At 36.9% G+C, this 17,278-nt stretch overlaps 1 protein-coding gene across 5 annotated transcripts in view; it reads left to right on the forward strand.

Annotated features, from left to right (window-relative positions):
• LOC133518998 (adenylyl cyclase 78C-like) overlaps positions 1-9,246 on the forward strand; it is a 143,274-nt gene extending 134,028 nt beyond the window's left edge. For all 5 annotated transcript variants that reach the window (XM_061852846.1, XM_061852838.1, XM_061852855.1 and 2 more), the window contains 3 exons: positions 7,090-7,309; positions 8,380-8,479; positions 8,901-9,246. In XM_061852846.1, the coding sequence (XP_061708830.1) occupies positions 7,090-7,309; positions 8,380-8,479; positions 8,901-9,222 (642 nt within the window). In that variant the 3' untranslated portion in view covers positions 9,223-9,246. The remainder of the gene's footprint in view (positions 1-7,089; positions 7,310-8,379; positions 8,480-8,900) is intronic.
• The last annotated feature ends 8,032 nt before the right edge of the window (positions 9,247-17,278 follow it).

Genomic DNA, 17,278 nt, shown 5'->3' on the forward strand with positions numbered 1-17,278 from the left:
TGATAATCTCTGCATTATGCAGTGCACCCTAGTCATCTGAAAAACGAAGCACACACGGAATGCGTTTCTGTTACCCATTACAGCGGCTAGCTACAGCCCGAAAATTCCCACCAACTGGGCATATTGCTTACAAAGGGTATGTGACACACTGTACATTACTCTGCTCTCAGGACTTCTACATCCCTACTCACGGCGTTCCAATTTGCAGTGAGTAGAATTCACTCTCACCTTCAGCAAAACCGAAAGACCGTCTATATGACTAGTAAAATAGCCGAAACAATACGAAGCATCACTCTAAATGGCGCTACATGTAACGCCCCTTACACTGATACAAGATTTTCATCTAATAATGTCAAGAACCAGTGGATGATTCAATCTTTACCGGTCGACGTGGTAAGACCTAGGATTTACCAAATCCATGTCGGTAAAAGCCCGAAGTGAACAATAATTATTTCACATTTCGGGCTTTTACCGATCGGCATCGGTAAAACCTAGGTCTTACCGGTATATCCTAGGTTTTACCGTACTTCGGGCTTTTACAGTAACATATATATAAAATCATTGTGTACGTGACACAGCTCAGGTAACAAAGCACATCAAATATTTTTTGTAGGTATAGCAATCTGTCAGACTTACATAATGTATATTCTCATTTCTTTATTAATTTCATTTTTCTTTTTGAATTTGATATGTTTTCTGAAAGAGCTACGTATTTATATGATTTTATATGACATACATATATATATATATTATCAATTTTCTATACAAAAAAGTAGCTACTGTATGTAATTGCATGATTTCTATAGTAATCTAAATTGTATTTTATATTTCTTATTTAATGCATGTGAATTATAAATTATAAGATGTAATGTTTTGAATGTGTCCCGCCGAGTTTCTTGCCGGTCCATATTGGGATATCCTCCTCCAATTGAGGGGGGATTTAAATCTTCTCGGGTCAGAAGTGTAGTGTTAGAGCCAGTGTAGCTTTATTTGACGTTCATAAGCGCATTGTAATATGGCTACTTGAATAATAAACTATTTTTATCTTATCTTTATTAAGATTAAGAGCCTTCCTCAGCGCATGTATGAGGCAGTGGACCACAGTCCTTCGTCAACCAGAAGGCGGGAATGACCACCCTGGCCCACAGGATTTTGTAAGAATAGAGCGAGGAATATTTCAGGGTGATAGTCTGAGTCCCCTGTGGTTCTGCCTAGCTCTGAATCTCCTCAGCATCCTGCTGAAGGATTTGGGACTAGGCTGCCGGCTTCGGAGAGAGGGTGAAATCATTTCTCACCTTATGTACCTAGATGACCGCAAATTATTTGCACCAAATAGCCGAGACTTGTTGGAACTACTGAAAACTACCGAAGTCTTCAGTAGTGTCATAAACATGGAGTTTGGTGTCGATAAATGTGTGGTTATGCATGTACAGCGGGGGAAGGTTGTAAATTTAACAAATTTACAACTTTCTGAGACAGTGTCTTTCAGATCTATCTCTGAATCAGAAACCTACAAATACCTTGGTATGTCACAGTCGTTGGGTATTGAGGACGAGGGTATTAGACGGTCGGTGAAGAAGCGCTTTTTCAGTCGGCTCACAAAAGTCCTTAACAATCTTTTGTCAGGAGGCAACAAAGTTCGCGCCTTCAACGCCTGGGTAATGCCCCTACTTAAATACTCCTTTGGCATACTAAGATGGACTCAGACCGCGCTGGATGCCCTGGATCGGAGGGTCCGACTACTGCTCACCACACACCGCATGCTACACCCACGCTCGTCAGTTATGAGATTGTACGTCCCACGCAAGTGTGGAGGTCGAGGCTTCCTAAACGCCACAAATCTACATAACCGCGAGGTGTGCAATCTCAGGACTTATTTCCTTAACGAGGAGAGTGGGATGCATCGTGATGTGGTTGGTGGCAGGAGAGAGGAACCTTACGCTGCTCTCCTTGGCAAACGAAAACTGGCACAAACCAGTGGTACTAAGTACTGCGGATCGTAAGGCGGCATGGGAGAGTAAAGTGCTACAAGAGCGGTTCTACAAGGCCCTCGCGGGACCCGACGTGGACCTGCTCACGTCAGTGAACTGGTTTCGATTTTGGGGACCACTTCGGAGAAACCGAGGGTTTAATCTGTGCAATTGCGGACGAAGTTATGATGACGAACAACTCCCTATCGGAAGTATATCCTGAAGGACGGTACGGTCGACATTTGTCGGACATGCCGCCGTCCCGGAGAGTCACTCAGGCATATTATCTCCGGTCGTTCTCATCTAGCTAACGGCGAGTACTTGCACAGAAATAATCTTGTAGCCAGAATTATTCACCAGCAACTTGCTTTCCCATACGGTCTTGTGGACCGCGAAGTGCCGTACTACAAGAACCTACTCACCTGCGACAGTTCTCGAAAATGGTCGTGCCACGCTCTGTTGGGATCGATCTATCATCACCGACAGAACTATTGTAGCCAATAAGCCCGACATCTTGCTGATAGACCGATCGCAGCGTCGGACCGTGCTCGTCGACGTCACCATCCCCCATGATGAGAATCTTGTGAAAGCCGAGAATGACTTAGAGTTGGCTCACGAGATAACCGCCATGTGGGATGTTGACTCGAAGATCATTGTTCCGATAGTCGTGTCAGCGTGTAGAGGTCTCTCTAGGTGTTGGTCTCGCTGGGTGGCTGGATCAAGGGTCAGATGTAAAAGACGGTAATCTTGGACACGGCTATCGGTTCATTTCCCTGCGGCCTTGACCACCAGCAGCTGGGGCCCTGACTCGTTGCTGGCGGCAGCCTAGGTTAGGTTTTTTATAATATGTTTATAGTAAACACCCCTATAATGGAACAGGCACCGGTAATGGGATGGTATAGACAAATCCTGTAAAACAAGTATTTACTATCAGCTTTTAATCACCGGCAACATTTTACCATAAACAAGAGCCAAAGAGCTGCTTAAGTTTAATTTTTCATTGATATTTGTTAATTTGAAAATTAATGGCGCCATACATCCCATGACTGGAGTAAAAAACCATAGTTTTAATTGGTTAATAATATTGAAACCAATTGCAGTAGCATTCATTAAATACCTAGAAATCATAAAGGACGAATTGGACATACTTTTAAAGCATAAAGCGGTAGAAATTTTACAAATGTCGGTGATATATCAAAAATAGGTGCCGTTAACATAATGTATTTTGTATTATTTTTGTATTTTACTTTTACATCCATATTACAAAAACCTAGCCTAAAAATAAAGTAAAAGAAAAATAAAGTGAATAATAATAATAATACATGTTAAATTAAGATTCAGCTTATAAAAATTCTACTCGTCGACTTTAATGGTTGAATAAAGACTTCATAAACCAGATTATAATCGCATACCTTTCACGTGGGACTTTAAGAATGACTTCATTACGAAATGTCTAAGTGAACTATAATGAATTTGACCCATCGCGTCTCTACGCGATCAAGGGGACAAAACCAAAGAATAGAACAAAAGCCATCAACGAGCTTATTTTTCAGTAGATAACTAACCTTGCTTGGTAACCTAATTTCGTTTATTTATTTAGGTTATAAATAATTACTTTATTTGTATACAATTGTGATATAATCCAGCTTTTCAATCTCGTACCTAACTTAAACCACTCAGCATTACTTACAAGCTACTTAAACTTAATAATTAAAATAACTTTGATTTGCGTGTTTTCGTTTTTCCTAATTGATTTTAGTTTATATATGTTTTGTATGGAATTTTGTACCTTGCATGTCCCTGTAAGATACTAGGAACCAATATTCAACTAAATTCTTAACAAGGTTAAATTTCTACTTGCTTAATGAACACAAAAATTACCTACTGTATCGGATAGGCACTGATTTTAAATCCATTATCAGATTATCACTATACATGTAGACAGATTTAAATGTCACGAACTAGGGTTAAAGTAACAAAAAACGCGTACCTTACCTCGTATTACTGATTTTTTTTTACTTTCGCACTTAATTGCGTCGATCAGATTTAACGTAAATTAATAATTAACTATCCTTTATGTAATAATCATAAACAAAAATAAATAAAATATATGGTAACTATAACAAATTTGTGCTAGTAGTCAATATGCGAATTTACTTTAAAACATATACCGAATTTCACTCATACTTCATGAAATACATTATTTGATTTCTATTTAAGTAATATTTAATTTACAAACATGCAACCAAAATACCGGGTGTTTCCTGTAACAGGAGCAATTAACTACATTGTAGGATATTACTCTTCAAACTGACAAACATTTGTTCTGCAATTTTTAAAAATAACTTATGTTTTGATTTTTATTACACTACAAAGTTTATTCTAAGACGCAAAGTATTATAAATTTTGTAATGTTTAAAGCGTGACAATCAACGTCAAACACACTGATGACAGCGTACATTGAAAATAATATTTAATTTGTATGAAAAAGAGAAAGTCTGTAATCAAAAGTTATATCGATTGAGGAGTACAATATATGGTTTAATTACTTGCTCGTGTTACAGGAAACACCCGGTATATCTAGAAAATCCTTGATTGATTCTTTAGTGACACGAATCAGAAGAAAAATAAAATGACCGTTAATACGTGAAATAAACTTCCTTCATATTAAACCAATTCTAAAGAACCCACAAAAACACTTTCAAAAACTTATTCGAATGGGTGTACCTTTTCCGGCCTTTTTACTTCCTATAAACTTCACAAGTTCGGCTACACTACAGAAAGTGCGCGCATACAATACACTTGTTTGCGGCCGTCTGAAAGTTTGGAGCGTCGTATTACTCTCAGTTTAGTCGCTAAAATATATCAATATATAAAAGTGATCTAGCAATATAAAAAAACAATCAAAATATTCAACAAGCTTCCTCATAACATATCTACTGACACAAAAGACAGAATATTTAAAATCAATTTCATTAAATTACTTACCGAGAAATATACATCGATGATTTCCTAAATGATGATAACCTTAATTAAATAATTAATAAGTATGACTTACTTTTCTAGATATACGGAATATTATTCTAATATATTATTGTAAATGTAATCTAATTATGATACTGAGACCTAACTAAATTTTGTATTGCATACTTAGATGATTTCCCAATTGACGAAAATCTCAATTAATCTGACTTACTATTCTAGATATAAGGGCATAACTGTATTTTACTGATCAAACTATTATAACATACATACATACATACATATAATCACGCCTATTTCCCGAAGGGGTAGGCAGAGACCACGGATTTCCACTTGCTACGATCCTGACATACCTCTTTCGCTTCCTTCACTTTCATGACATTCCTCATACACGCTCGTCGGTTTAGGGTGCTCTTGACCTGGCCTTTCTTCAGGATTTCCCCGATTTGATCAGAGAAAGTCCGCCGAGGTCTACCCTTTCCAACTCCCTCTTCTACTTCTCCCTTATACACTCTCTTTGTTAACCTTCTTTCACTCATTCTTTCCACGTGTCCAAACCATCTCAACATACCTTTCTCAATTTTTGTCACTACATCTTCGTTCAGTCCACACTTTTCCCTTATCACACTGTTCCTAATTCTATCTTGTAATTTTACACCACACACACTTCTCAACGCTCTCATTTCCACTGCATTCACTTGACTCTGATGTTTCTTCTGCCATACCCAACTTTCGCTACCATACATAAGTGTAGGCACCAACACCCCTCTATGCACAGCCAACCGTGCTTTTTGCGACACCTTCTGGCTGCTCATAATAGCGTTGAGTGCCCCATTCACACGATTTCCAGCATTCACTCTCCTTTCAATGTCTTCATCATGTTTACCGTCCCTAGTGAACAAGGTTCCCAGATACACAAACTCTTTCACTTGTTCAACTCTTTCTTGACCAATCAAAACTTCACAGTTTGTCATACTTTCTCCCTTTTCAAATACCATTACTTTCGTAAAAAAATAAACAACTATTAAAATAAAAAACTATTATAAATGTAATTTAATTACAATACTAGAGACCTACATTTTGTATTGCTGTTCTAATTAGTAATTAAGTAAATTGTAAGACAGCTTTAATCATATTGTAACACCCTCACAGGGTAACATGTACGCTTCCTAACATTAAGTATAACACCGTGCATCAATGTACATTTATGCAATAAATCAGTGTTGGCCGAACGTTAATTAGAATTGACTATTTACCATTACAAATTGACCCGTAAACTGTAACCGTCCGTTAAGGTTTACGGTTTAATTTGTATAGTATGGTTTTTATAGATTCCAATTTAGAAGTAGCTACAGTATTTGATTTTTTTTTCACTCAGTTTCAGTTTTCACAACTAAGGATCTAGGTAAATTCATCACCTTCATCTGCTGTTACATTATTAAAAGATAACGCTCCAGAGTGTTGTGGAGACTTTCATTTTGAATATCTTTGTACCTCGATATAGTAAAGGCGTTTAATTAGTTAATGTCAAAAAAACGAATGACCTCTGGGGAGTCTGTCCATGCTGTCAAATCCTTAGTAGAAATTATAGCGCCTGACTTAGTAACTAGTTATATTTAACAACAGTGTTGACTGCGGCGAGTTTCCTGCGAGAAAATAAAAAGTGATGGATATATTCTTATTCCATTGTGTTGGAATAAGAATAAAATTTCTGTTTTTATTCTTATTCTTATTCGAATTTATTTTTTCCCAACACTGTTTACATCAATAAATTGCTCTGATAATTCGCTTAAGATAATTATATGTAATACTGTCTCACTATTCATAAGTGCTTATTGCTAGGCCTACATGAATAAAGTATATTTGAACTGAACCAAACTCATTGAACTATTGGTTAATGGTCAATTTTAATTTCTAATTAACGTTCGGCCAACACTGCAATAAACGACAATAAACAATACAAAATTAGAGCCTGCAACCTTGTCATATATATTATCAAATAAAACAATAAATATACATATCTGTTTAGAAATGACGGTATTGTTAGGTAACAGACATAAAAAGTACGAATAGACCAAATACATAGATAGGGTGTGTTTTCGTCGATGGCTTATACATGCAGTACGGTATTATGCAGTTGCTGCAACGGTGCGGGTACGAGTTGGAGGCGCGCGGCGAGGTGGAGGTGAAAGGCAAGGGCCGCATGGAGACGTGGTGGGTGTTGCGGCAGCGCGGCGCGGCCGACGCGGGCGCAGAGGCTGCGCCGGCGCCGCCGCGCTCGCTTGTAGCGCTCGTCTACACCATGCTACAGGCCCGCAAGCGCATCTACACGCACCCCCTCGACGCTACTGCTATGCGTAAGTTACGCTCCTGCGCATTCTTTTTTGCTATTTATTTAACTGAAGGTATTATGAAGTTAGCTAGTAGCCTGAAACCAAGGTCCGCGCATGGATTGTGAAGTACCTACTTATTAGCCTATGGAATTGGTACATTTTACGTAACATCAAATGAGGTAGGTAGTTCTATTTTTTACATGTTGGTAGTGACGAATTGGTAATACAAACCCAAGTTTTCTACCTCAAAAGCCCTTCGGATCATTGTAAAATACTTTTAAAAATAACTACTTACTAGATCTCGTTCAAACCCATTTTCGGTGGAAGTTTGCATGGTAATGTACATCATATATTTTTTTTAGGTTTATCAGTCTCTTATTTTAGAAGTTACAGGGGGGGGGGGGGACACATTTTACCACTTTGGAAGTGTCTCTCGCGCAAACTATTCAGTTTAGAAAAAAATGATATTAAAAACCTCAATATCATTTTTGAAGACAGGTATGGGTTTGATGAAAAAAAAAATTATGATTAAATTTTTTTCTCAAGTATTCTAGGTATTGTAGCGCCACCTATTTATAGTTTTTTGTCGGACACTTTTTGGTATATGGAGATTCTGTTCCTTGCCTCTACCTTCCATACCGATGACATTCAATTTGTCACTTGTTGTGGATAAAAGAAAGAGTCGGTGACCAAAAAGTCGTAAATAAAATAAAAATATATTTTGATCAGAAAAAATAATTTAACGTTAATCTCACAAATACTGGTACGAAACAGTTACTGATAACTTACTGAATACGCAGGCTTGATCCTGCTCACGTCTCCTGAATCACCTGTATAAGGGTCTAATATATTGGCTCTTACTGACTATAAACTAACGTTTAAAAAAAACACCTCAAGAAAACATGAAAGTTGTAGGCAATATTGTCAAGTTTCGTGAATCGAGCCTGCAATATTCAAGATGTTTTGCCTGAGCATTGTAAATTATGCATTGTAGACTAATTTGCACCCAGAATTAAAAGTAAAATTTGCCAACCATACTGACAGACTTTTTGATACTGGCATTGTTTGATTTGTGTATCGTTTGTGTGTTGCAGCGATCCGCAGCGGCAGCATGCACGATAAGCCGACGCGGTGCAGCACCGCGCCCAGCGGCACGCACCGGCACTCGCGCGCCGGCCGCCGGCTGCCGTCACGGTAACTATAACACTACCAAACACTCCTACTCCGTGGAGACACAAGACGCAATCGACGGACTATAGTTCGTTTTTTTAGCATTAGAAGGAAGGTAGGATCTTGACGCGTCTTTTTATTAAAAACCACTTTTGGAAAACTCATAGCAAACAAATAACAATTGTAAATCATATAGGTACGATCTTTTACATTCATTTGAATAATTTTTCAATCATTTTCAATAAAATGACACGTCACGATTGTTTACCTTTTATCTAGTTCTAAATAAAGAAACCATAATCGATGCCATACTACAAAATTATGAAACTTCTTACATTATGAATTTAAGGGTTAAGGTGGGTGAAAATAGAGTTGATCGTTTTTAATGACTTCAAGGCGGATAAAAACGCTAGTAATGTAGGTATTTATAACGTTATGTTTTCAGTATGGCTCACGAAAGTTCACGTCCACCGTCGAAGAGCATGGTAGTGCGGCGGCCCGACATGGCTCCCCCCGTAGTGAGCAGCGTGTCGGCGCCGCACACCCCGGTGGCGCCCCACTCCTCGCCCTTCCCGGGCCCACCGCCCAAGCCCGGCATCGGAGCCCGCCTGAAGGCGGCGAGCTTCTCCTACCGCGCCCGACCGCAGCGAGACAGATCTCCTAAAATACAACAACTCGATGAAGCAAATGCTAACCCCGCAAATGGAACTCCGAAACTATACAAAAATGGAACTTTCAGACTTCGGTCTGACACAACTAGAATGTAAATAAACATTAATTTTAAATTTTAATACCCTCAACGCAATGAAGTAGATCAATCCATTTTAAGAAACCATGTGTAAGAACTACAGCTAGAAACCCTACTTGATAACAAAAAACAGATCACCAGTTTAAGAACCTATGGTGCCACGCACAGCCACATAACGGTCAAACTTAAAACAGCCCTCGTTTATTGTCAGGGAATAAAAATCACTTAACAAGAAGAAAATATTCAATCATTCTTTTGTATACTTTTGTGTACGTAAATTATTTTAAGTACCTAATTTTAATTGGCTAGAGACAATGTGTATTAATATGTAAATATTACTAATAATTATCTTATTAGTTTTTAACAAGCATAAACGCCTGCGCACCATGATGCTATTAAGCTTAGAATAAATTTAAAAGTGGAGAGTTTACTGCTTTGGGTGACACTTGAACTCAGCCTCTGATCGATACTCCAGCGCTCTACCATTAAGGTTTTTGATGGACACTTTTCTTACATATAAATTGTTCTCCTAACCTTTACTCTTCGCAATTGACACATTATTTCGAATAAATCGTCATCTAGACTGATATTAGAATAGATATCAATTCAAATTGCTATTTTTTCCTCAGAGATGGTCTAAATTTTATTGTCATAAGAAAATCAATTTCGATGTTATTATTACGCAATAATAACAATTTTACATATAGTAAATTTGATGTAACAAAACAGTTTATCTTCATGCTGGCAGTTATTTGCGGTTTTTGAACGCACTATAAAGGGTTTATGATATGTGTGTAGAGAAAAATAATTAACAAATGCAACCCGAGTATTTTTTTTATTTTTTTTTTATTGGAGAACAATAGAAGCAAGTACAATAATAGTATAAGTGATAAGTTATACATTGCAATAGACGTGCACCTACCTCCTAAAACGCTCTCACTAAGAACTATATATAATATAGGTAAGGTAATGCCGGTTTTATTATATTGTAAGAACTTGTTTTGTGTACTACATTCTTGCAAATGAATAAATGATTTAATGATTTAACCCTACTCATAGTGCTGTGTTCCTGCCGGTGAGTAAGGTTGCGAGAGCTCAACGAGGGAGTGGAGCGTTAAGGTCGGCAACGCGCATGTGACTCTCTGGAGTTGCAGGAGTACATAGGCTACAGAGACTGCTTACCATCAGGCGAACAGTATGCTTGTTTGCCACTGACGTAGTATAAAAAAAGAAACGTCTGCGAGCGATAGTACATTCTATTTTAAAGGAAAATTGAGAGATCACCTCCGGCAAGACTCAAACTTGCTACCATTAGAACACCGTCCAATCGCTTCTGTCAAACGAAAAACGGAGGCTTTACAGAAGTGTGCGAATCTCTCCATTCGTTCCCTTAATGCTTCAACGCCTTAGGGTGTAGGTTATAGCGACATATACCCGGGTCAATATTCTATCTTTAACAGGCATCGGAGTCTCTAGTTATATTGAGAATACTAACCCTTACTAAACTATTTTTAACCGACTTCAAGATTTCAAAAGAGGAGGTTATCAATTCGGTTGTATGTTTTTTTTTTGTTTTTTTAATGTTTGTTACTCCATAACTCCGTCATTTCTGAACCGATTTTGAAAATTATTTTTTTGTTTGAAAACTCAGTTCTAATGATAGGATCCATGAGGAATCGAGGGAATTCTTCAAATGTGAAAGGCATACATATAGTAATTTTTGTATTTTCTGTAACAAATCAAGCATTTACATTTAAAAAAGTGACATTTGATGAAGTGGAAATGCTGATGATGATCAGAATGGAACTCTTCAACCACGCATAGTACACGTTTGGCGATTTCTCCTCTTCGCTATGTTTGTTAAGTAAATTAAATTTTCAAAACAAGTTTTTGTCAGGTTCGAGTTCTGACGATGGGGTCCATGAGGAATCGAGGGAACTCTTCAAATATGAAAGGCATACATATAGTGATTTTTGTATTTTCTCTGACAAATCAAGCATTTCCATTTAAAAAAGTGACATTTGATGAAGTGGAACTGCTGATGATGATCAGAATGGAACTCTTCAACGACGCATAGTACACGTTTGGCGATTTCTCCTCTTCGCTGTGTTTGTTAAGTAAATTAGATTTTCAAGACAAATTTTTGTCAGGTTCGAGTTCTGACGATGGGGTCCATGAGGAAGCGAGTGAACTCTTCAAATATGAAAGGCATACATATAGTGATTTTTGTATTTTCTTTAACAAATCAAGCATTTACATTATAAAAAGTGATATTTGATGAAGTGGAACTGCTGATGATGATCAGAATGGTACTCTTCAACGACGCGTAGTACACGTTTGGCGATTTGTCCTCTTCGCTGTGTTTGTTAAGCAAATTAGATTTTCAAGACAAATTTTTGTCAAGTTCGAGTTCTGACGATGGGGTCCATGAGAACGCGAGGGAACTCCTGAAATGTTAAAGGCATATATATTATATAGTAATTAGTATTTTCATTAAAAAATCAAGTATTTACATTTGTAGAAGTGACATTTGATGAAGTGGAATTGCTGATGATGGACAGAACGGAACTCATCAAGTATGCATAGTTCACGTTTGGCAATTTGTTCTCTTTGCCAAGCAGTTAGGTTTTCAAGGCACGTTTTTATATTTCTATCCTATTTAGTTTTTTTAATAATTATCTGGTGCTTTATTTCATGCATGGTTTGAAATAATTTATCTTAAATACAGTCGAATACCCTATTGCGGGTAGGTATCTTACCAGTCAACCATAGGGCAAATCTGAAATGTGTCAAGGTGGGTGCAGTGGCGTAGGACGCTATCTTTTTAATTTCATTGTCTGAAATCTCAAATCAACAATAATCGTTCTTTCACCGGTCTCCCGCAATGAAGTCGGTTTTTTTTTCTTAAAAATTATTTATCAAGCATATACGTCTACGAGTGATACTACAAATACGAGTAGGTATGTATATTACACGGAAAATTGAAAAATAATGGTATTATGATAAAAATATGAAAAAAGAATGTACCTATTTGGGCTCCCAGGTACGAATAAGAAGGAGGTAGGTATACGAATAACCTGTCAAAGCGTGCTTTTGGCTAGCGACAAAGTGGGACGTTTTGCTGGCCGTGGACACATATTAAGTGCTGGCGTCCACCCGGCATCCAAAAATAAATAAATTCGTCTAAATATTCAATTAGTATTTGGTACATTTTTCTCCCACGACATATAGTCCTCCTCGCCGTGTCCGACGACGGCAACTCCTACGTTTTTAATCGGAAACATGGAACGCTCTAATGTGACTTGCGAAGCCAAACTTGGTTTTCAGAATGCGATTACATGGTGCGCAATGAAGAAATAGGTATAGGTATACAAGGGCTTCGGTCACACCTAGGGTTTCTGCTCGACAATTCTCGAGGCGGAAAAAAAAACTCAATGCCTGCCATGCCTGTAACACGTGATGTGTCTATAGTGTATTTCATTGGGCAGTTAAAGATGTGTAAAATATCTTTTTTTTTTATTTCAAACATTTATTAACCAACCAAATATAAAACTGTCTTGATCCGTCCCCTATCGGTTTAGCTTCAACCGATTTTCAAGTTTTGAAACTAAACTAAAGAAAAAAGATAAGCGATCTTAACGTGTCTTTTTATTGAAAAACGCTTGAAAAAATTAGTAACCTTAACAAACGAATGTAAATGATCGTATATGATTTATAATTGTTACATTTTCGCCGCGACTTATTTCTCAAAAGTGTTCGCTTCGATCGCTTATCTTCTTTCTAATGCAAAAAAAAGGAGTTTTATTACTATTAATAAATCAAATCAGCACAGTTTTAGTAGCTTCATGATTACGTTGAGTAAGTATTACGTAATATTACGTAGTAAAACTTCTGTAAGTTATAATAAAATACCATATTGTGGTATGTTAACATTTTGTTAAATACCTAAAAATACACTATATAGTTTATTTTTATTTTTTTATTGTTGAATTGTTGATTATTCACTGCAATATACGGTAACTAAAAATATACCGTTTGTTTGATTATTGATCTCACATACACTACGACTCCTATAAATCTGATTTGTAATAATAAACCAAAAATTTAAAAACACATGGTGTTTTTTGTAACTTCCAAAATTTATCGAGATACTCGAGTAACTCGAGATATCCTAGTCGAGCATTCCCGTGCCTCGAGAAATAAAAAAGGCAGAGAAACCAGAAACCCTAGTCACACCCCACACTACAGTCGATTCTAGAATCCGTATAGTGCTATTTTGCTAATACCTAAGAGTAAGAATCTAGCATTTTATTTTGTTAGTTTTATTTTAAGGTGTGAATTTTACACTTCATATTATGTTTATATTTAATTAAATATTTAGATCATTTTTAGGTAAGTATTACAAAAAAGACTGATGAGATTGAGGAGAAGTTAAATGTCGTTTACGTTTTGATAACTATATTTATGTATAATAAGACTTTACTGGTGGGTCTAGTGGCCGAAAGTGTGACATAATGAACTAACATAAAAATATATCATAAACCCGATTTTTAGTACTCATACTTAAACAAATGCATTGAGACATATTTTTGTATAAAATATAGGTCAATCCGATTCAAAAGTTAGATTTACGTTAAATATATATCGTTAAGTTTATACTACCTAATGATCAACCAGTGATCGGAATGCGTCTCTATATTATGTATACTGCCAAATATTGTAAAACCCATAGCTGGGCACCGATAATAAAATAGTTAACTTCGATAATCGCTAATACGTTACTAATTAACTTCGTAAAACGTTGAAGCGTTACACTTCGGAAGATTTAACGGAAGTTAACGTTCGTTGTTAATCCGTCAAAACGTAACCGAAATTGCAATTTATCTATTTTTGCAATCCTTGCGATAGTGATCTACTTATAAAAAACAGGTGGACATGGCGAAATCAAAAATTAGTATCTACCTCTCTATTGCTCGTACAGTCAGCGTCAAATACTTTGTAGCAACCAAAGTAGCCAAATAGTTCGGTACACCATATATTTAGTATGGTGTACCGAACTTTTTGGCCATTTTGACTGCTACAAAGTATTTGACGCTGACTGTACATGCAAGAGTTAAAGAGAGGCAGATAACTATATTTCGATTTTCAATTTTCGCGGTAGGTCAGAGGCCCAGAGGGTTAGATGCCAAACCATAATATGAACTTTCCCCATTATGACCTAATTATATTTTATCTCCCGATCTGGATACAAAATTAACATACCTTCCTAGTCCCTCAAATACGGCCACGGATTTTCGTCCATACTCTAAAGTGAAATTAGAATGCGAATATGCTTTTAATTGCCACAGTTGAATCTTGTATTCTTTTCGTATAGGTAAATATAAGTAATACACACACTGCATAGGTGCAAACTATAACGGAAAGCACGCAAAGGTTTCATGCTGAACGAACATGCGCATCCACGAACATTTGTCCACAAACGCGATTTGCGCACCATCTAACTGGCCATAGATTGATCTGAGAACTGGCCCATTCGTAGTGCCCTTAAGACCCGTATTTACGAAGTAATACATTGTATAAGACATTTATAGTACGTATATTTTGTAAATTTAACAAAAACTATCAAAACATGCTTGACGAGAAACCCCTCCGGCTTTTTTCATTCACACGCGCCGGCAAGACACCTACCCATATAGTTTAGTTTCACGATACACATATACCACGCGCTGCACTTGTCTACCGGCCCGAATGTGTGAGCTGCGAAACTGCATAGATAAATTATGAATGGAATCATTGATAAGATAAAGTCGCCATGCACTTTTGCGGTCGATGGTGCTTGTCAGAACTAGTTCTTTGCGCCGCGGCACGGTGTAATTACCGATTAACGGAGATAAGGAAATTTAACGGAAGTTAACGAGTCTGTTAACACTTTAAGTATTGAACTCTAACAAAATTTTGGTGGTAACTACTGGGAAAAAAAATCCCACCTTTTTCCAGTGGTAACTACTGAGTCTAACTATCCCACTAGATACCACCAAAACAAGTTGGTGGTATCTAGTGGGATGGTTGGTTACCAGGGGTAAAAAGTGGGGAAAAAAATCTCAGTAGTTACCACTGGTAACAACTAGTGGGAATAACCTGGTCTGCTGTTTAACGGAGATGGTCGGTTAGAAGTTAATATTCTCAGTTATGTACTTATTTATTTTTGAGCAACTCCGATATATCCGATGGCGACTGTCCCCACCAATAAATGTTAAGTTTTTAATTATTATTTTTTCATTTCGGATAAGTAAATGCGTATTGTTCAAATATCTAAATAAGGTTTAAAAAACCGCCCAAGAGCATGTCGGACCATGCTTAGGGTTCCGTAGTTACCCGTCCCCCGTCCGTCAGCATAATAGGCTCCCTTACGAGGGAAGAATAACTTTTGCGATCCTAACGAAATAACGGTACTTTTTCTATGAAATTCCATTTCGGGAGAAAATTGACTCCAAAACCTAAGCTAAGTTGGCAACAATTTTGTTAGCCCAGCCTGTGTAAGCGTCATAATTTCATAGAAGTTTAACGTATGAAATAACACTAGTTTAACGTATAAAATAACACTTACAATTTTTTTTTCCAGAATTCGGTATAAGTATGCTTAATATTAGGGAATGAAAACAGTAATGGTACGTGTCAGAGATAGAACTGAAATAGTATTTGTTTTTCTAATAACATATTCTAAAGTCGGTAAGCTTTTACAAATGAAGGTGACAAAATTTTCAGCCAGGAGACAAAATGTGTGACTCATGACACTCAACTATACTTACCTTGCATATCAGCATACTTAGGGCTTGTGCACAAATCACGCGAGGTATTTTCGGCTTGTTTCCCCCCCCCCCCCCCCCTGGGTGATATTTGGTGAGGTTCTTGGCGAAACCCCCCCCCCCCCCCTCCCCCACATAACCTCACGTGTATTTTTTTTTTCTTACGATAATTACCTTACTTTACTTAAGACCTTATTTTAAGATAAATAGTATTGTATAGATTAAATCTTGTTTAAACTGGCTATTTTGAAGTGCCAAGTGAAGATTTATGTTTAAAAAAACCGAGAAAAAGTATGGGGTACATATTTTTTCTTAGTTTCGTTTACCATAGAAAAATACACGTGAAATTTTATGACGTATTAAAAAAACTACTCACTAGATCTCGTTCAAACCAATTTTCGCTGGAAGTTTGCATGGTAATGTATATCATATATTTTTTTAGATTTTTCATTCTGTTATTTTAGAAGTTACGGGGGGGGGGGGGGGGACACACATTTTTTCAATTTGGAAGTGTCTCTCGCGCAAACTATTCAGTTTAGAAAAAAATGATATTAGAAACCTAAATATCATTTTTGAAGACCTATCCATAGATACCCCACACGTATGGGTTTGATGAAAAAAATTTTTTTTTTAATTTTATGACGTTAAAAAAAAAACTACTTACTAGATCTCGTTCAAACCAATTTTCGGTGGAAGTTTGCATGACAATGTATATCATATATTTTTTTAGTTTTTTCATTCTGTTATTTTAGAAGTTACGGGGGGGGGGACACTTTTTACCACTTTGGAAGTGTCTCTCGCGCAAACTATTCATTTTAGAAAAAAATTATATTAGAAACCTCAATATCATTTTTAAAGACCTATCCATAGATACCCCACACGCATGGGTTTGATGAAAAAAGATTTTTTGAGTTTCAGTTCTAAGTATGGGGAACCCCCAAAATTTATTGTTTTTTTTTCTATTTTTGTGTGAACATCTTAATGCGGTTCATAGAATACATCCACTTACGAAGTTTGAACAGTATAGCTCTTATAGTTTCGGAAAAAAGTGCCTGTGACAGAATCGGACAGACAGACGGACATGACGAATCTATAAGGGTTCCGTTTTTTGCCATTTGGCTACGGAACCCTAAAAAACCGAATTGTTTTATAGCACTAAAACCTACGTCTAGTGAAAGTTTGAGGTTATATCAAAAATACACACTGTATATAAAAAGTAAGTAATTAGCGTGGTTGTAACACGAGCTTTATATTTAACTCAATCAAACA

Source organism: Cydia pomonella, chromosome 1, assembly GCF_033807575.1.
Source record: "Cydia pomonella isolate Wapato2018A chromosome 1, ilCydPomo1, whole genome shotgun sequence".
Classification (NCBI taxonomy): Eukaryota; Metazoa; Arthropoda; class Insecta; order Lepidoptera; family Tortricidae; genus Cydia; species Cydia pomonella.